This window comes from Schistocerca cancellata, chromosome 2, assembly GCF_023864275.1.
Source record: "Schistocerca cancellata isolate TAMUIC-IGC-003103 chromosome 2, iqSchCanc2.1, whole genome shotgun sequence".
Lineage (NCBI taxonomy): Eukaryota > Metazoa > Arthropoda > Insecta > Orthoptera > Acrididae > Schistocerca > Schistocerca cancellata.
Genome location: NC_064627.1, coordinates 433,966,565 through 433,988,652, shown reverse-complemented (window position 1 = coordinate 433,988,652; position 22,088 = coordinate 433,966,565). Strand labels below are relative to the sequence as shown.

Here is a 22,088-nt window from a genome sequence, read left to right as displayed (position 1 = left end):
AATGTGAAGTAATTATTTATGAAACTATTAATGTTGTATAATTTTGCCCTGATACAACTGTAGGTTAAAAGCACTGACACAACTGAAGCTGGATAAAAGAACTGACAATCGAATTGCTCCGGTTTCGAAGAGAAAGTAAAAGCATTTCTGGAAATTTTACTGTGTAAAACATGGACTCATATGATGGCAAAAATCTGCAAGTAGTCTAGACTGCACCCTTATTGTTAATAATTATGATGCGAGTCTGAAGTACTTAAATAAAATTCTTTCAATACTTTTGGAAAAGTCACTTTTGCTGTTCTATAGGTGATGCAGAAATGTGCCAGATTCATTAACTTCTAACTTGCCCATAAGTGAGAGATGCACTGTGCCTTATAGTGGTGCAAAAAACTGATGATTTCTGGAGATTCCTTTTTGGGGAAAAAAGAAACGTTCATGTATGTAGGTGTGAATTAAGACTGCCTCTCTGATGGCAATATGACTGTAGAGCAAGGCTTCTCTGTAAACACAGTGACTACTTGAGATTATAAAAGAAGAATCATCTGGTACACAATCCTTCATTATTGTTATTCTTCACCATGCCATGTCATTGTGAAACAGCCTCAGATATATCAGACATCCTCACAGGAACACATGGCGAACTGTCACATAATATCAGTAGACTTTTGACAGAAAGGATGCAACTTTTCTCAAAGCAATGCTTTAGACGTTACAGGGATTGTTAACTTGAAGCACAGTATTCTAAGCTGGTGAAGTACATTTTGCAATTAAGTTAATAAGAAAGAACCAAAGCCTGAATGTCCTGTTATAATCCAAAAACATGGGCATGTTCACATATGAATATGCATTTATATGGACTTTTTAAATTTAAAGCACACCTTTGCGTTTGTGGGAACGACAGTTCATGGCTACATTACAAATTTTCACTCATTTTTCACCCTTATACTACAAACTATGCAATGGTGAATGGATCTGGAGCCAGAAAATGAAGTGCAACAAGATTCCTGAGGTTGATGAGAGCACTGGAGGGAGCAACAAAAATTGCAACTTTTCTTTACGCAACTTAACAACCAGTAAGAAAATGACTCCACACATTTCCTTCCATCATCAAACAATTTAATTCCCCCCCCCCCCCCCCCCCCAGGTTACATAAGCCTTCTCAGAATTCCCTGACTTTTCCAATAAATTCAATTTTCTTGATTTTCCTGACTAGATTTTTTTCTGTGATCATTGATTGGACAATAGAGATTACTGACTACTTCCTTGGCTATATTGTGAAGGAATTAACATGTGAAAAGTGTTTATTATTGCAACATTTAAAACTGAAGTACACAATGACTTCAGATAAGTTGCTGGGAAATTAGTAACTAAATCTGATCAATATCATGCGAGTCATTCTGGTGGTCACTAATTCATAAAGAAGAGGACATACTGCATATTATTTCTGAATGTGTCTCTTGATCATTAATATAATTAAGGACCTCACAAAGTCATTAAAAATCATGAAACCATCTAAGTTGATATAAATTTTCCCTTTACCTGCTCTGTAACGCACATTTCGTGACAAGTAAAAATGTCTGTGCCAGACCAAAGTCAATATCAACTCTCTGTAGTGAGCACTGTTTACCAAGTGTGCTATCTCAGCACACTTATAACACTGACTCACAACTTGGAAGTTGAATCTGAGTTGCATCATGTGGCACGCTTCGATAGTATAACTGATAGTACACAATCTAATAAATGCAGGGATCTAATTTCAAGTCTTGGTTTACTATCCCTTTCATAATGACTAATCTCTGACTCTAAGCTCATATTCTGGTTACATTGAGTTATGAACATTGATGTGTTGTACCTTGACAGAATTGTGGAAATGTCTATTTTTATTTAGGGTATGAATATTATATTTTAGGTGAAATAGGGGCAACATTATATGGTGATATTTAAGGGAAAGTGTGATTTTTTGCACATTTTTTATGCTAGTATCAACTTTGAGAAGTCATAGAAATAAGACCATCATTACGAGTTTAAAGACACAATCATTCTCTACTTAAACATAAATTTTTGTTGCTTTCTAATCAGTCATTTTGTCCAGATAATGCAGGATGGAGATTGCCACAGTTCGCCTAGTCATGATCAGTATTAACAAAATGAAAAATGTAAATGCATGTTCTGTTGTTGCAGCTTTGTAAATTCCTTATATGATATTGCATTAGATGGAAGCTCTACATTATTGCTTTCCATCCATTCCAATTAATAGATGGATTTTGTGATAATGGATTTATCATCATGTGATACAGAGCCTGACCTAAAACAATTGCAGAACTGTTTGGCAAGTTTTCAAGAATGCTCCTAAACCATTCTCGGAATTATAACCAGCACCCCCTTTTTGCCTAAAAATGTAAGTCTGTATTTCGCATGAACCCATCTTTGTTTCCTATGTGACACACAATCCTTTCCAGAACAGGATGGTGCTTGAATTCTCCCTTCCAAGTCATTCCACTCTTGAACGCTTTCTCCGAGACAATTGTATGCATTTTCTGATGCATAAGGCATTGTTTGGTTCCTGCTATCCAAACATTCTACACCAGCTGTCCTCAATGGTGTAGCAAATATACCATCCAGTTTTTCACAACTATGTTATTTCCCACTAGAACCTGCCTCTTTCTCAAATTACTTGTTTATTTTCCATCAACAAATTTTTTAAATCCTGAAGCCCAATTTCGCAATACAACACCTAAAATTGTTTCACTTAAATCAGGTAATTCTTCCATGTCTCCAATATGGGTGCTACTGTTGTATTTCCACATAGAAGTCATGGATTTTTCCTTCTTGCGAGTACCCATATAAACTTGTCGAATGTAAACTATCAAAACCAGTGATAGAAGACATGAATTTTCCCCATATTCTCTTGAAACTCGCTTTATTGTATCTTCATTAATACCAAGACAATCAGATGTTTTCTTTACTGGCTGTGATAAAAAAACAGGGCATGAGCAGTTCTGGTTTTCTTTTTTTTTTTTTCTTTTTCCTCCTCCTCCTTAAAGTTACGATGCGCACTGATAACCATCGACTTCACAACTGCATAAATGATGCATGGTTTCATACACATAAAAGGCAACTAATTATGTTATGATGACTATATCTCACAAGTACACAATGATGAACAATGAAGTGGAAAGATTACTCAGAGGTCAGGCAACATCATTTACATAAGCATGCGGCACATAAAGACACAAAAGCGTATAAATTAAGGAAGTGATAACAGTGCTTTTTGGAGATTTGTGTGTATTAAAATGTAACTGCTGTGAAAGGCAACATCAGACCTTGTATTTGTACTTCTCATCTGAATACTAACCACCGCTAGGCAAACTGCGGCAATCAATATCCACTATTATTAGGACTAAATGACTAATTGGAAAGCAATGAAAATTCACTTGTAAATAGAAATGGTTGTATCTTCAAACTGTGCAAAGGAAATTTTTCTTCTAATTAAGGTCTTATTTCTATGAATTTTCAAAGTTGACATTTGCCAAAAAATGTTCAAAAAAAAGCATGCTTGCTCTTAAATATTACCAATGTATGTACCCCCTTTTCAACGAAAATACGATATTCATATACTGAATAAAAGTAGACATTTCCACGATTCATCAAGACGTAACATGTTGATGTTTGTCATGCAATGTAAACAAAATCTCAAATTCAGAGGCCAATCATTATGAAATGGATAGTAGTACAAAGTTTTTATCTACTGATTTGGTATGTTCTTTGAGCTGTATACAGGCTAACAACTTCTAATAACTCTAGACTTATCGTAGTAGCTTGTGAGCATAGGGGAGAAGAGTAAAGAAGAATCCAAAGGCGGCAAAGTCATTCTTTTTCTGTAAGACAACATTAAGACAGAAAAAATATAGCATAACATGGCAAATCTTAAATGCTGCAATAATAAACACTTTTCATGTGGTAGCTCATTCATAGTAACATTCCCATTTTCACCATAATAAAAATATGATATAAAATCTATGTTGAGATAAATTCATAAGAAATCGTGCCCTTGTCTGTTTCTTCTTCATTTCCCACCAAGTAGTAAACGGCTGTCATATTATATCAATGTCTTGAGGATAAGAATATGAAAAGGGCAGCAATAAAAACAGTGAAAATTTCTGTTAATAACAGCCCTGCATTAGGTGACTTCTCAATTTAATAACATCAATTTTCCATGAGCAACATACAATACAGTGCGGACAATAATTTATCTATCAGAAAAATATGTTTTAACATAGTGAGACCTCCATGATAATCAGAAGTAACAGCAGATATGCCACTCATAACACTTCTCTGGCCAGGTACAGGGAGTAAAAGTTCCTGAAGATTGTGCTGCAGGAACCACAAGAGGGAAGGGCCTATCTTCCCCATGGAGTAATTGACTTGCACGATTACTGGAGATCGACGCTTAAGGGATTGAGTACTCAAGGCACTGCCAATGGCCTGGCCATAGTAGTGGCAAAATCTGATGTCACTGGTATGGGATGCATGGAGGAAGAAGAAAAACTGTTATTTTATGGATAATTCTAGTGTTACTGATTTGCCAATCTTGTTATTTTCTGGCAATATTAGCATTATTTTTTGGCAACATTGGTATTAGTTTTTGGGGGCTGATTTTTAAAGTACTGCATGTTCCTTATTTTTGTCCAATTTCATTGCTTTTCGCTGTTATGTTGGAAATGAAAGTATATACATCAATTAAGATTAAACCCTTTAAATCTAACCAGTTAAAGAAAAATAACTTTCCAACCACAATCTTTGTGGAAGTATTGTTGTATCATCAATGTTGTCCTCTGAGATATTATGCCTCCCATCTGTCGAACTTCACTATAGTATGAAAACAAACGTCTATAATAATGTCCACATGTAGGCATTATATTTGTATTGCTCCAGAATATCTTACACTGCTGATTCTAGTCATTCTAGGTACACTTAAAAGAGTTTGCCACGTAAGCATTAACAAGAGTTCATTATTATCCCATGGCCGAAACAAGAACCTAGGGCTATGAACATAGATTAGATGGATCTGTGGGCACGAAAATTGTTAGCCTAACTTGAATGTGCAACACAGTGCATTTCGCTGTTTCCTTCACCTCTGCCTTAAGTCTCCATCCCTTCATATTTCTCAAAGGTTTGTTGTCTTAATCACCTTATATTCATCTCTCCACTATAACGAAATAATCTTCACCTTTTGCTTAGAACACAGGTAATAGTTTTATCCTACAGATTTACTGATTTTTTGCACAACAAACTGAACCAAGAATGATGTGATTTTGAGAAATCATTAGTGCAGTGCATCAATTAACTGCATTTTATTGTACTATGCAAATATAAATATGAAAAATGCAAAATACAGGAAATTAACATCACAAACACATAAATTAAGATGGTGCCAGTGTGGTTTGCTGCTATCAGCCAAGTCACAAAAACTTATTTATGGCTACGAAATATAACGCAGATTGTTTATTTCAATATTTATTCAATATTATTTTTAAACAATAGAAAATCCAGAATGGTACAATGACAATATTATGAAAAGGATAGTTGCTACTCACCATATAGAGGAGATACTGAGTAACGGATGTGCACAACAAAAAACTACGAAACACATAAGCTTTTGGTCAAAAAGACCTTCATGGGAATCAGCCCCCCCCCCCCCCCCCACACACACACACACACACGACCACAGTTTCTGGCTACCGAGGCCACATGTTATGCGAAAGTGTTGGGAAATGAACCCCGGTGACTACAACTATTACTGGAATGGAGATTGCTCAAGTAGGGTATTTTCATGTGATGTCACATTTAGAGCCGTAATTCTTGACATAGAGAAAACTGCTACACTTAAGATTTACAACATATTTAAACGGGAAAAAGGAAAAATTCCGAAGTTTGCGACAATATGTAAAAGCAGACAATTTAGTGTTATGTAGCTAATAATCACAGATTTCACATCATTTTTTGCTTTTTTGTATATGTGAAATTTTCCTGTCCCTAGACAGAAGTGATCATACTCTTTCTGAACCTCAAAATATGAGAGGTGATTGGGGACTAAGTTCCTGGATTTTATCAAACGTGGAAAATCCAGGATGGAATGTAACAACATTATGAGAAGGAAAGTTGCTATTCACCACACAGCATATCTGCGATTCAGCATCCCTGCTGTATGGTGAGTAGCAACTTTCCTTCTCATAATATTGTTTCATTCTTTCCTGTATTTTTATGTTACATGATTAAGGTAGCACACTAAGGGCACCAGGGAGGGACGTCACATCTAAAATTGACAACAAATGACAGTTGATCACATGACAAGTTTACATGAAGCAGAAGACCACAACCTGAACAAACTGGCTTGTTCGTACAATGGGAAGTCATATGTTCGAACTGTTGGCATTTGAAGCACCACATAAGGATAGGAAATATGGCTTCACATCAAAATAGACCATGATAACTTTCTCACGCAGGAAATCCTGTTAAAGCAAGAATGAATACTCCAGGGCCAACCTTGTTGTCTAGTGGGCCTAGATACGAAGTGGAACCTTCACGTAATTCATGATCTGTACGCAGCAAGTCCCAGTGAAAAACTAAGCCCTGTCCCTTGTTCAGGCTCTTATAGGGTGTTATGGTAACAGGTGCTTCACCAAGTTTCTTGCAAGAGAGTAACATTCGGGAATGGGTAGGATTGGCTGTTTTGATTAAGACCAAACCTCTCTATAGTTTCTAAGGGAACAGATTTCTCCAAATGCATTTTCAGTATTATCTACAAAGACACTAGACCCATTAAGTAAAAAGAACCCTCCATCAGCCCAGGTGTGCACTAGGTACTGAGGGTAGTATGTTTCTGCAGTCCACTTTATTTTGTTTTTCTGCCATTGTGAGGCCAAGGAGTTCTTATGGAGTAACCATCTGCACTGAAGCATTCAGCGGTGTCTGAAGAGAACTGCTAGAATATCACAGCCAACAGTTGATAACTTTAGTTTTTTCACTATACAAGATAACCGCAATGATGCCATCAACTATGAACAAGAATTCTACCCACAAGTGACACACAGGTAGATTACCTGGCCTCATGGCCACAGCCTGCAGCCCCAATGCTCAAAACAAATGTGAACCTATTCCTTGGTACATCTGGGGAGATAACAGCTTGGAACCATAATATGTTCTCTTTGTAGTCTGTGGGATACCAACGTACAGTTATCCGACAGCCCGCCTCCATGGACCAGCTACCATGCTGGTTCGTTGGTGAATTTTTGGATGTGGGGACCAAACATGAGCCAATTGAAATAAATGCTGTAAAATAAATACATTTGAAAAGCCATTCTGATTTCCTACATACAAGCTAGATTGTCAACAGGGAGTAGGTGCTACAGACCAAGCCTGAGGAAAGATGTAGTACTGAGTAACAGTGCAGCACAGGAACAGAAAGAACTGTAATGACATGAGGCCTCCATGCTTGTTATGAACTCTGTGTGTGTGTGTGTGTGTGTGTGTGTGTGTGTGAGGGGGGGCTGGTGATTATTACTTTTAGTGAGTGGAGGTAGTGTATTTCTAACTAGATAACGTTCAGACACTAACTAAATAACGTTCAGGCAATCTGTATTAATTTTTTTTTAATTTTTAGCAACAAAACCTTCAAAAAAGAGACAGCAGATAGTCCTTAAAATAGGATCAGAAAGATCTACAAGAAAATTCTATTATGAAAAGATTTATAAACCTTTCTTTTTTCATAGTGGTTGCCTAATGTATGTTCAAAATATGCCAAATTCAAAATGACAATATATCTTTTCACCTGTCAGCTGAGTTCTGGTGTTAGAATGTGAATGGAGTCAGTTAACTGGGACTAACCACCTAAGAGCTACTGCTTACTAATAAACGGAAAACAAAAATAATATGAGAATAATACAGTACTGCAAAATACTGGGCGAGAGAATTCAGAGCACACAGCATTCCATCAGCCTTTGGAAAATGATTATTCCTCTCCTCACTCTGCTCGCTCCGACTAGTTTTACTTCCTATATATGTATGGTTTTACTGTTCAATGGCTACTTTATACAGTGACTGTTTACACACAAGGAAACACATTCCACATAAGACTTGTAGTAGCTCATTCTCTACTGATCAGAAAAAAAGTTACAATAGAAAACAGTAGAAAACAGTATTGTCAGTACAGTTAGGGAGTAAAAATGTCAATATTGATGGGAATTAACCCTATTGTCCACGTACGTAACCCCCCCCCCCCCCCCCACCCACAAACACATATATTACAACATGCGAGTGAGACAAGTCTAAGAAAGACTACAAGGGATAGGCAAAATAATGCGAACAATGGTAGTAATGGCATGGTTGTGTTTGACGGTCAACAAAGCAAGTAAGGCATGTATCGCGCTGGACTGTGAGTGTTCAGTACGTACTAGGCATCAGTGCAGGTTGTTTATGAGTAGTGCACACTTTGTATTTGCTTTCAGAGGCCAAGGTCAACATGGAATGAAAGACCTAACAGAGTTCCAAAGAGGGCAGATTGCAGGTACCTGATTAGCTCGAGCATCAGTAACCAAGATAGCCAACTTATTGAATGTTTCAAGAGCAACTGTTTCAACAGTCATGACAGCCTACACAAAACATGGAAAGACATCATGATGTAAATGTAATAGTGGGTGCAAATCAAAACTAAATGACTGACATCATCGACACTAACCAAATTTTGTCTAACCAACACAAAACTGCAGTGGCTAAGGTGACTGCAGAGCTCAATAGCCATTTTCGAGACCCCGTATCTATCGATACTGTCCAGCGAGAACTCCACAAAGCGAATGTTCAAGGACGAGCTGCTATACCAAAACCATTAGCGACAACAACTAATGCAAAGCATAAAATATGGTGTAAGGAGCGTAAATAGTGGACGGCTTATCAGTGGAAACACATCATATGGCCCAACGAGTTAACGTTTTCATTATTTCCAACATCGGGCCAGGTTTACGCCTGGAAAACACCAAAAGAAACCTAAAATCCTAATTGCTTGAGTCCAACGGTTAAGCATGAAGGAAGAAGTGTGATGGTTTGGGCAACCATATCATGGTACTGTGCTGGTTTCATCATTACTATCAAAGGCTGTGTTACAACCAACGTTTATGTGAACATTTTAGGTGATCAGGTGCACCTCTTGATTCAAATGATGTTCCCAATAATGATGCCATATTTCAGGACGACAATGCACCCTTTCATGGAACCAGGACAGTACTATCGTGGTACGAGGAGCATGCAACTGACTGCAGTATCTTCCCTGGCCAGCACAGTCCACAGACTTGAACATTATCGAACCCTTGTGGCTGGTATTGGCGCGCAAACTCTGGAGCAGGTTTCTGCCTCCCTCGTCATTACAGGAGCTAGAGGAGGTTCTGATCAGAGAGTGGCATAACATTCCACTGGACACTATACTATCATTATATGCCAGTACTCCAAGAAGAATCGCAGCTGTATTATGGGCAAATCGGGGTCCAACACCTTATGAATAAACCATTCCCAAGCAAGTAAAGGAGTTCACATTCTTTTGCCTATCCCCTGTATGTCATGTCTAACAAAACTATGCCCTGTGTTAAGCAGTGCAGTACACATGAACTATAAGATTAATGATAGCTTCTACAGAAGAAAGAGTTTTCAATGCTACTGAGATAAGTAATAAGTGAGTCAAGATATTATTATATTACACTGAAAGCTAGCTTGTAAACCATATGCAATCTTTCTTCACAAGCGGTGACTATATTCTCAAATAATGAACACACAGATGCTTGAAGTCACTGTATTTATACCAGTATTTGATTGCAAGAGTTTATTTTTACGTCTAAACTTGTTTCAATCAGTAATGTTCATTTTCACAATAATATCTCTGCCAATATAACTGTAAAAACAACATATAATGTCTGCCGAGGTGTTGGCAGCATCAGAAAATACAATATGTGATAAAACTGAAGGATAAAGTTTGTCGAAGACCCATACAGTGGGGTCTGTGGTGATACTGCTGCTAATTTGAAGATGGTTGCTGTCAAATGAAACTGGTCATCAAATAAAATTAAAAAATCTCTTGGCATCAAAGACTGACACAAATACTGCAGTTAAAAACATTTTTCTAGCACTGGCACATAAAGTATACTGTTTTTTTACATTGATTAACAATGTAAGTGTAACTGAATTCAGTGCAAATACACTGTTTTAAATTTGGCACAATTTACTAATGAAGGTATCCGTGATCTTTTACAGAAGAGTTTGACCAATGACTTCTCTATTCCCACACTACTCAGAAATATGTCCAATTTAAAATTATAGTTCCACAATACAAACTTGAACACAGGCAACAATGTACTGCTCATATAATTTGTAAAGCAATTTACTTACCTTCATCTCTTAGTGTAAACCTTCCCATCTGGGGAAAAAGTTTGAATTGTTCCATGCAAATAACACCTGCACATTCTATCCTCATAATAGCAACTTGGTCTTGCTTCACAAAGCGGGGCCTTGTCTTCGACTTTTCACCAGTTTTCTTGTCCACCAGACAAATTAAGGCCTGGAATAGATTTTTCCCCAGACTGCGTATTATATACACATAACTACACAAGTATTAACTATTACAGTGATATAATCATGAATATGCATAGCATTACCATTTAATAATGGATAAATGTGAAATCTTTCAAAATTTTATTTACATTAATTTTACAAGTTGATCCCAATTTCAGTTTCATTAATAATTAATTTCTAATTACTCTCTATACTAAACAACAAGTTAAATCCAACTCTGCTTTATTCTTACTTTCATTTCAGTCCTTTAATAATATACATAATCTACATACAATCAAGGATATCCACAGCTGGGAGCTGGGGGTGGGGGGAGCTGACCCGCACAACCCCCTCCCCCTCCCCCCCAGCTCCTGGGAAAAGGAAAAATATATTGTTGTGAGGTGTATTTCTTTCAGGAAAATGATTCGAAAGTTGGTATTATCAATGTTTCAACAGGGTCAAAACTGGGGCATCTTTAGGGCTACTTTCAAGTAGCCATTCATCTTCCATAATATTAAAAATACTTCATACAGTCAGGTCTTAGCCCCTCTCTACAAACTATCGTATGGATGCCCTTGTGTATACAATAGTCTATACTACTGTGGAACTGATTACTACTCTCCCCTTCAGCTACAAGGGAGTGTGAAATGAACCTGACAGAAAGAAAGTGAAATGTCTCCAGTTTGCTTTTCCATTGGATAGAGATGTTCATTGGATGTTCATAACATTTCATCTAATGAGAAAGGAGAGGGAAAATGTTAGGGACTTCTTAGATCAGAAGGAAAGTGGTGATTCAGTACGGCATTATATTTTTAAAGTTTAAATTTCACTGTAAGTGCTAACTATATTATTCTGCTGAACATGTATACTCAGAGAGGAAATGATTAAGTTTAGAAATACTTGATCCATGTTTTATATTATTTCATGTCTGACAGTATACATGCTCAACAGAATAAAAAAATTGGAAATTTCAGAGCAATATCAACTTTAAAAATATAAGCCTTGTAATACAACCTTATGTCTATGGAAAACAACAAGTACTTACAAAATATTAGTCAGCCAATATGTTATGAATGTGTAACACTATACAGTATGATTTATCTTGTGCTCAATTAAGTACTCCTAGGGAAAAAATTTCAGTATTAAAAAAATACTTTATTAGTCTGAACCTTGAGTGCTATTGTTTCATTATATGGAATAATGCCTTTCTCCAAATGGTCCTCTGGTCAAATCACGAGAAAATCATCAAAAGCTAACATCTTGATGAATATGGTAGATGATAAACACATTCATAATTCTGATTCTCACTGAATGCAGCTGTTACATAAGTACAAGACTTTGGACTGTTGTGTAGCAGTATAAAATTTTAATTTGACTATAGATCTTAGTGTATTAGGATGGTGCCAGTGTTCCCTATAAGCATGTAGTATTCCACGCATTTTCTGTCGCAAGAATCAGCCTAACTGTCCTTACAGATAGTTGTGTTCAAAGCATCTTCAGTTTTGGTGAACTGTAACGACATAATTCCGTGTTCAATTTATTTACAATGGTATGTAGCAAACTCGCAGTTCGTTTACATTGGCAAGTTGTTCAAATATTTTACCACAGTCTCTCTCAAAGCACTAACGAAGTTCCCACAAATGCTCATATTTTAATTCCACAAACTGCATGCACAGTACACACCTTATGACACTGTCAGATTACAGCAAATAATGCATGATAAGGCTTGCTGACCCTCAATAAGACTGAAACATTCACCAGTGACTTTCAACATTACTAAGCATTTCACGTCACTAGTTTTGACTTATAATTCACCTCTACATGCTTATCCCAGGTGAGGTGCTTCTTTAACTAAGGTTACAGGACAGATAAACAAGCATGTTCCCCACCATAACGAATCATCACTCTACACTAATATCGATGAGTTTCACACAATCAATGGGAATATGGAAGAAGCATCCCCATAGAATGTGCTAACATTCGGGCATTCCCTGGGCAACAGTGTACAATTGGCAGCTGATTCCTCCACTCCAGAGGTACCAGATATCAACCTCAGTGGTTAATGCACCACCCATATGGTCCTCTCACAGGGCTGAAGTTAACAGTTGTGTCAAGTAACTCTGGACGGCATAATATCAAATAAAGAAACACTGTTAAACATACTATGTCAAACACACAGCTGTGATGGTATCTGTGTTAAACACACTGACAGGAGTAGCAACCAAAGGTGACAAAGAGTACTAGGAATACACTTGGTAGCAGAAAGACCTCACGGAAAGTATGAGAACACTATATTCACCGCTACGGTCGCAGCTTCGAATCCTGCCTCGGGCATGGATGTGTGTGATGTCCTTAGGTTAGTTAGGTTTAATTAGTTCTAAGTTCTAGGCGACTGATGACTTCACAAGTTAAGTCGCATAGTGCTCAGAGCCATTTGAACCATTTTAACTATATTCACAAGGCCAGAACAAAATACATCACCTAACACCATCACGGACAACAATGATATACAACTCTCTATCACCTGAAATATCAAATCGTGTCATAACACATGTCTACAATCCACCGAGTGTTCCTTTCCATCTCCCTGAATCAATAGCTGTGCAAAAGGGGAATATTAATATTACTGTGGATGATTTCAATAATTATGGCTGCTTGGCTATAGGAATATAGTGAAAACAATGAAGAGAGCGAAACTGTGACTATGCAGGCACAGTCAAGCCACCTGCCCTTTACACATGAAAGTAAGTTTCTTTTAAATGTAGTAGGAGGAAACTGCATACAGTCCAGATCTCATTTTTGTGAGTGCAGCCACATCGGAGCAGTGTGTGAAATTTGTCTGCAAACCCATGCCCAAAGCAAAACATAGATCCCTATGTGTCAAGTTGTCTCGGCAAGACACAATTTGTACCATTTCGGTGGTTACACAACTTTGGAAAGTTGACTGGGTGAAATACACAAAGTATTTAGGTGAACTGATATCAGATCTTGAACCTCTTTAGAAATATGATGCTTTTACGAATGCTATAGAAAAGAATCCTCTCTTAAGTTGATCCTACAATGTAGTAGGTCTCAGTACATGCATGGCTTACATACCAAGCTGGTCAATGGATAATCCAGTCTATGGACGAAATAAAGAGATAATGTTAATAAAGAGATAATGTTGGATTAAGTTGATGGAAAAACAAGACTAAGCAAAAAACACCAGAGAAGCGTGGAAGCTACCAAGACGTCTGAATAATGACGTCCTCTACCCATGAACATTACAGCCAATCAGAGCACTCGTCAGTTCTAACATATGACAGGACAGATAAACAAAAACGGCCACCACAGCTTCAAAGAAATACTGAACAAGAAACATTCAGTCTCTCCAAACATTTCAATATCAAGGAGTTGGAAGATGCCATGGGAAGAAGTATCTACATCCATACTCCGCAAGCCACCTGACAGTGTGTGGCGGAGAGTACCTAGAGTACCTCTATCGGTTCTCCCTTCTATTCCAGTCTCGTATTGTTCGTGGAAAGAAGGATTGTCTGTATGCCTCTGTGTGGGCTCTAATCTCTCTGATTTTATCCTCATGGTCTCTTCGCGAGATATACATAGGAGGGAGCAATATACTGCTTGACTCTTCGGTGAAGGTATGTTCTCGAAACTTTGACAAAAGCCCGTACCGAGCTACTGAGCGTCTCTCCTGCAGAGTCTTCCACTGGAGTTTATCTATCATCTCCGTAACGCTTTCGTGATTACTAAATGATCCTGTAACGAAGCGCGCTGCTCTCCGTTGGATCTTCTCTATATCTTCTATCAACCCTATCTGGTACGGATCCCACACTGCTGAGCAGTATTCAAGCAGTGGGCGAACAAGCGTACTGTAACCTACTTCCTTTGTTTTCGGATTGCATTTCCTTAGGATTCTTCCAATGAATCTCAGTCTGGCATCTGCTTTACCGACAATCAACATTATATGATCATTCCATTTTAAATCACTCCTAATGTGTACTCCCAGATAATTTATGGTATTAACTGCTTCCAGTTGCTGACCTGCTATTTTGTAGCTAAATGATAAAGGATCTATCTTTCTGTGTATTCACAGCACATTACACTTGTCTACATTGAGATTCAATTGCCATTCCCTGCACCATGCGTCAATTCGCTGCAGATCCTCCTGCATTTCAGTACAATTTTCCATTGTTACAACCTCTCGATACACCACAGCATCATCTGCAAAAAGCCTCAGTGAACTTCCGTTGTCATCCACCAGGTCATTTATGTATATTGTGAATAGCAACGCTCCTATGACACTCCCCTGCGGCACACCTGAAATCACTCTTACTTCGGAAGACTTCTCTCCATTGAGAATGACATGCTGCGTCCTGTTATCTAGGAACTCCTCAATCCAATCACACAATCGGTCTGATAGTCCATATGCTCTTACTTTGTTCATTAAACGACTGTGGGGAACTGTATCAAACGCCTTGCAGAAGTCAAGAAACACGGCATCTACCTGGGAACCCGTGTCTATGGCCCTCTGAGTCTCATGGAGGAATAGCGCGAGCTGGGTTTCACATGACCGTCTTTTTCAAAACCCATGCTGATTCCTACAGAGTAGATTTCTAGTCTCCAGAAAAGTCATTATACTCGAACACAATACGTGTTCCAAAATTCTACAACTGATCGACGTTAGAGATATAGGTCTATAGTTCTGCACATCTGTTCGACGTCCCTTCTTGAAAACGGGGATGACCTGTGCCTTTTTCCAATCCTTTGGAACGCTACGCTCTTCTAGAGACCTACACTCTTCTAGAGACCTAGCAAGGCTAGCAAGGCAGCTGGGTTACATGATATATGGAACAGATTCACAAATGTTACCACTCAACAGATTCTACAGCTTTCAGTAATTGTCTGGAACAATGTCAAATCCATAAAATCTTGAGAAAGACTTATGTGGTTGCAATTATGGAACTTTGCACACAGCCTACAAACTCATAGAACTTCAGACCAACTTCCCCGTGTCTCATCCATATGAAATTTTTGAAGGAATAATTCTAAACTGTATAACGATAGTCATCAAACCTCTCCTAATTCCAGAGTGTGGTGCATTCAGGCCAGGAAAGAATTTACATGGATTCTTAATCTGACGCAGCATGTAGAATATAGGCTTCAACATGGTGATATTACTGGAGCCGCTTTTCTTCATTTCTCTTTGGGATATGACACTATACATAATAGATTTAAGCAAGAGCTACCATCTTACCACGGACTTCAAGCTTACACAAATTATTTGCATCCTGTTGTACAACTGTTGTACCAGATTCCAAGGTCAATGGAGCAGATGGAGAATATAGGAAAATGGTCTTCTACAAGGCTGTGTTAAAGTGCCAGCACTGTTTAACTTTTATGCTAATGACCAACCACTCACACTTCATACAAAGAGTTTCTTGTATGTGGATAACCTAGCCCTGGGTCCTCAAAGGTGTTACCTTAGACCTTTCTCTAAACTTCGCGACAGATTGCATCAAAATTATGGCAAAGGTTTCATCACAAATTGCCAGCTACGTAGGGTAACAGGATCTGTGTGGGGTGTCCATCCTCTGACAGCAAGGAGTAGGGACAACCGTCCTAGCACTCTGCTATGGAATATGCTTGTCCTGTGTGGTAGAAATCATATCATGGAAAAAAAAAGTTGCTACCTTGAATAAAATCTGCAGCCTACTCACATGCTATTTAAAACAACAAACACACAAGTTTTATTCATCGCACGTCATAGTTCCATACAATATCAGACGTGAAGTGGCTACTAATATGGAGCTGCACTGTTTGTACCATTTCTGCCTATCCCCTTCATGAATCAGCTCATCTGAAGCTCAGAATTGTTCTTTTGAGTATTCTTCTACATTTCAATCAGACTTAAGGAAAGATGGGGCTGAACTACAGAAACAGAGGTACCCACAACATATCAAAATTGAATAATTGCCACCAACTGATGAAAACGCATGGTGCATGTGAACAGAATTTGCACAGGCATTGCAAGATCTAAGAACACACTCAACAAGTGGGGCATCATGCCAGACAGACACTAACTATGTGAATGTTTGGAGGAACACACTTTTCGTCATCTCGTGAAGTGATGCCATTGTCCAGATTTGAGCACAAGGTCGAAACTGGCACTGGCTACAGCCATTGCCATCATTGTAGCCAAATACTGGTCACAATTTGTATAAATATTATATATAGGTGACAAAAGTCATTGCAATATGTACAGATATGGATGACAGTAGTAAAAGGGCTGTGCATTGGCAGAGCTGTAATTTGTTCTCATGTGGATCATACGAAAAGGTTTCCAACGTGTTCATGGTCACACAATCGGAATTAACAGACACAGAATGGCAGTTGGAGCTAGACACATGGGACATTCCGTTTAGGTCACTGTTAGGGAATTTCAGATTCCGCTTCCACAGTGTCAAGAATGTGCCGAGAATACCAAATTTCAGGCACTGCCTCTCACCACGGACAATGCAGTGGCCAACAGCAGCCTTCACTTAATGACCGAGAGCAGTGGCGTTTGTGTAGAATTGTCAGAACTAACAGACAAGCAACACCACATGAAACAGCCATAGATATCAATGTGGGACATATGACGAACATATCCGTTACGAAAGTACGGTGAAATGTGGCATTAATGGGCTATGGCAGCAGACAACTGACACAAGTGCCTCTGCTAACAGTACAACTTCGCCTGCAGCGTCTCTCCTGGACTAGTGAACATATCCATTAGATGTTAGACAACTGGAAAACCATGGCCTAGTCAGACAAATCCTGATTTCTGTTGGTAAGAGCTGATAGTAGGCTTTAAGAACAGTGCAGGCCCCAGGAAGCCAAAGACCCAAGTTTTCAACAAGACACTGTGCAAGCTGGTTCTAGCTCAATAACGATGTGGGCTATGTCCATAAGGAATGGCTGGGTCCTCTGGTCCACCTGAACCCATCCTTGACTGTGTGGCTACAGTTGCCTGAGACTGCAGTCGTGTGTGTCAGTTTTGTGTGTGTGTGTGTGTGTGTGTGTGTGTGTGTGTGTGTGTCAGTTTTGTGTGTGTGTGTGTGTGTGTGGGGGGGGGGGGGGGGGTTTGACGAAGGCCTCAATGGGTCGAAAGCTTTATTTGTGACACTCTTTTTGTTGTGCCTATCTGCGACTCAGCATCTCCACCATATGGTGAGTGTCAACTTTCTTTTTCATAATATTTTTACTCTCCTTGACCGAAAACAGTTATGCCTGTCTACTTTGAGTCCATCTGCAGCCATTCATGGATGTCAAGCTCCCAAACAATGATGCATTACATCAACAAGCCACAATTGTTTGTGACTAGTTTGTAGAACATTCTGAACAATTTGAGCAACTGATTTGGTCATCCGTATCGCCAGACATGAATCCCAATGAACATTTAGGGAACATAATTGAGAGGTTGGTTCATACACAAAATTCTGTAGCAGCAACACTTTTGGAATTATCGACAGCTACAGAGGCAGCATAGCTCAATATTTCTGTGTCGTACCTTATATCCATCTATTTAATTTCTTTGTTTATAAATTTTGAAATGAGTACACCGTCAATATATATTTCACCTCTTTTATATTAAATTTACTTTGTTTGATACTTCTGACACGAATAATAAAGAAGAAACCATCAATCTTCTTTTTTCCCATCTCGATTGGTAAACATTCAAACAGAACAATAAAATCACAGCTTTATACCGGTTTCCTAACAGCGTTTGCGCACATACTTCTGTTACAACCTACAAGTAATTCTTTACTTTTCATGTGACCCTTTAATTCTAATTAGTTATATAATCGATCCATATTATATAAACGAATGTAAGTATATACACTGAGGTGATAAAACAACGTGGGGTACCTATTAATATCATTTCAGACCTCCTTTTGCCTGGCATAGTGCAGCAGCTCAACATAGCATGGACTCAACAAGTCACTGGAAGCCCCAGAGAAATATTGAGCCGTGCTGCCTCTATAGCCATTCATAATCGCGAATGCGTTGCTGGTGCAGAACTTTGTACAGGAACTGAACTCCACTATGTACCATAAATGTTCGATGGTATTCGTGTCAGACAATCTGGGTGGCCAAATAATTCGTTTGTATTGTCCAGAATATTCTGCAAACCCATCACAAACAATTGCAGCCCAATGACACAGCGCACTGTCATCCATAAAAATTCCATCATTGTTCGGGAACATGAAGTCCATGAATGGCTGCAAATGATCTCCAAGTAGCTGAACACAATCATTTCTAGTCAATGATCAAATCAGCTGGAGAAGGGAACCCAGTCCGTTCCATGTAAACACAGCCCACACCATTATGGACCCACCACCAGCTTGCACAGCGCCTCGTTGACAACTTGTCTCCATGGATTCATGGGATCTGTACCACACTTGAACCCTACCATCAGCTCTTGCCAACTGAAAATGGGACTCATCTGACCAGGTCACCATTTTCCAGTCATTTAGTGTCCAACTGAAATGGTCACATGTCCAGGATACGCACTGCAGGCAATGTCGTGCTCCAGGGTGTATATGTGGACGAGGAGAGAGAGAAAAAAAAAATCCCGGATTTTCCGGTTAAAAATATACTTTCTCCTGGATGAAAATACACTTTTTCTCTCTGTTAAGTAACAGTATATTTTTCCTTGTAACTGTAAAATTTATCAATCCTTTCAAAGGTTGTGGTTTTATACACCGGTGTAGAATTTCCCGGTACTTAAGAAAATGTCTCTCAGGGAAAAAAAACATGTTTTGGAAAGATGTCTGATGTGCACCAACATTAAAAGGGGTGTAAGCCAGTCACAGCTCATCTCTCGCAATCTCGCCAGCCGATTACAGCGCATATTCAGAGCATAGGACACGTGATGTAGTCAGCCAATAGCAACATAACTGTTAAGTAGTGCGAACACACAAACAGAAAAGGTAATGGTTTAAATTAATATACACAGTGTTGCTACAAGAAAAGAAAAGCTTTCACGTATAATATTGGTCTCTAAGATTAATAAGCTGCAAGAGAAGCTAAGCTTTCACACATAATGTTGATACACTTTAAGATACAAAATGCGCCAGTAAAATTTTTAACAACGACATAAATGTCTGGTGATCTGGGCTCGAAATTATTCCAAATGGTCATCCTCAAAGAGTTGATTTTTGAATGAGAGTCAAACGCTCTGTGATTCAAGACATTCATCGTACATTCGAGCACAGAGTTCATCTTTCGCAAAAGGAAATTTACTTTGAAAGTAACGCTTTTCCAACAACCACTCTGAATATTTTCCACGAATGTTAGAAATAGGTTCGCTACAGCAGTTGCCAGAGCACGTGAGATAACACGCATCACTGTGCTTGCACAGCTACGATGACACAGGAAGCCCATATGTTCATATGTGTAAAACATTAAAAGATCATACATTATAACACAAAAGAAACAAGACATTAGGACACTCCAAGAGCATGGGAGTTTTGTGAACCATAATAAAATGCATAATTCGGCTTAAAGTGCACATTCTTATGTCCAGATTCGGATGTAAATTTTCTTGGAGTGCCAGTACTGTATTACCCATGTTTGGGTCTTAATTATGGCATAATGCCATACATGCTAGAAGATGAAAACATGCAATTGAAATGCAGCGAACAGTTAAAACTAGCCGATAGTGTGGAATTAAACACACTGCCTCTGCAGGAAAGATTAATAAAAGTCAAATTTCTTTAAGAAATCAACAAAAATAACTTCATTGTTCTGCAAGGCGACTAATGCTTGACTGTCAGAAAGGTGGAAATAAAATCAAATCTGAAACTAAGAACATATTTCAGCCTTCCGTAATTATGTGAATGTATTTTAATTCACTTGATAGCTCCCGGCCCAGAAATCCGTTTTGTTTTCACTTGACGTGAAAGCAATAAATGAAGAGGAAACAGCAAAATCACTTAATGTAAACATGGGTCACACGTAGACTACTATTTCCCCACTACAACTCAAGACTGCTCTGTGCATCGGGTCCGGATGTACGACATTCCCGAACTGGGGCAATATTTGATAGTGGCGCTCCTCCTCCCTCGAGCATTTGAGGTAGGACACCAAAAATGTAAAATATCGACTTTTCAAAAATATCTTAATTTTGTAGCACACATCTTTCTGAAGAGTTTGATACATAAAACATATATGTTCAGGGGAACGTAAGACATGTTATTTGGTCGTAAGTGTGCCAAAGTACAGTGCCACGCCTCTTCACACAGCATTCTTCCATTGCACGTCTCTGTATTTCAGTCTGTGGAATTCAAAAGTGTAATATTTTGTAATGGATGCCATCAAACTATATTCATGCCATAGGAAATTAAAATGTCCTGTGGTGCCTCTCCTGCTCCCAGTAGGCCAGCTTGACATCCTACCCCTATTTTAAAAAAAACCTCGCAATTAATACTGGGTGGGATTATTTGTAACCGACAGAACAAGAACTCTTCAGAAAATTTGCAGTCTTTACTGCCTATTAGCTAATAACTTGCTGTTGTGTGATGTAAAATTAAATATAGGATACATAAAACCAGTAACGACAAGCAAGACAGTACAGATTTCTTCAATCAAGTCTTAGCATCTTTTTCTCTCTTATCTTGCCACTGCTTTATATGGCATACTTTCCTTTCTGGGAAAGAATCTATTACTTCATCAAAGTTCGTCAACATTTTGCTACATGAAAAAACGAAATGTCATTGTCTAAGACTGAAAAAGCTATTAATACAAACAGTATTGTGTTTTGTGTGTATCTATCGGCTGTACTGAGCTGAGGTAAGTACTGGCCAGCCCCTCTATCTCTTTGTTAGTATTTGTTTCACATCTCTATATGAGATTTTCCATTAATCATTTAGATCACCTATATGGTCCACATCCTTCATTGTTTTGTCCCTTTTGTTAGCTATCACTTACGTCTGTCATCTTAACATTTTCTCTTCTTCAGTGTTTTATATATCCATAAACAAATATTTTCGTCACCAACTGTGCTAGTTTCATCTTCCTCCTATTATCTTGTTCCGTTTATAGTCCTCTTCTCTTTTTTATTTATTGATTTATTTATTCAACATTCCATAGTTTTAACGTTCGTTGTTCACTGTTTTCCAGCCAACAATCACTGCCAACAATCTCTTCCACACCTACCAGTATCATCCATTTCCGTCGATTTCTTGTTGCTGGCGATATTTTTGTGCCATTGGCTATCTTTCTCTGCCACAAGAAAATTTTTTTGGGACATTTTTGCGGCACGCGCGATCTTTTTTGCGGCACGCGCGATCGCTTTTGCGGTACGCGCGATCTTTTTTGCGGTACGCGCGATATCTTTTGCAGCACGCGCGATCCTTTTTTCGCCACTCGCTATCTCTGTTTTTGAGCAACGTGTGTTCTTTTCCCCTGATCTGGACATACTTGCTTGGTCTGGTCAACTTTTTCCGTATTTT

At 38.5% G+C, this 22,088-nt stretch overlaps 1 protein-coding gene across 1 annotated transcript in view; it reads right to left on the bottom strand.

The window, feature by feature from the left end:
* LOC126161912 (eukaryotic peptide chain release factor GTP-binding subunit ERF3A) overlaps positions 1–22,088 on the bottom strand; it is a 72,897-nt gene that overhangs the window by 2,104 nt on the left and 48,705 nt on the right. The window contains exon 9 of the mRNA XM_049918073.1: positions 10,432–10,600. Within this exon, the coding sequence (XP_049774030.1) occupies positions 10,432–10,600 (169 nt within the window). The remainder of the gene's footprint in view (positions 1–10,431; positions 10,601–22,088) is intronic.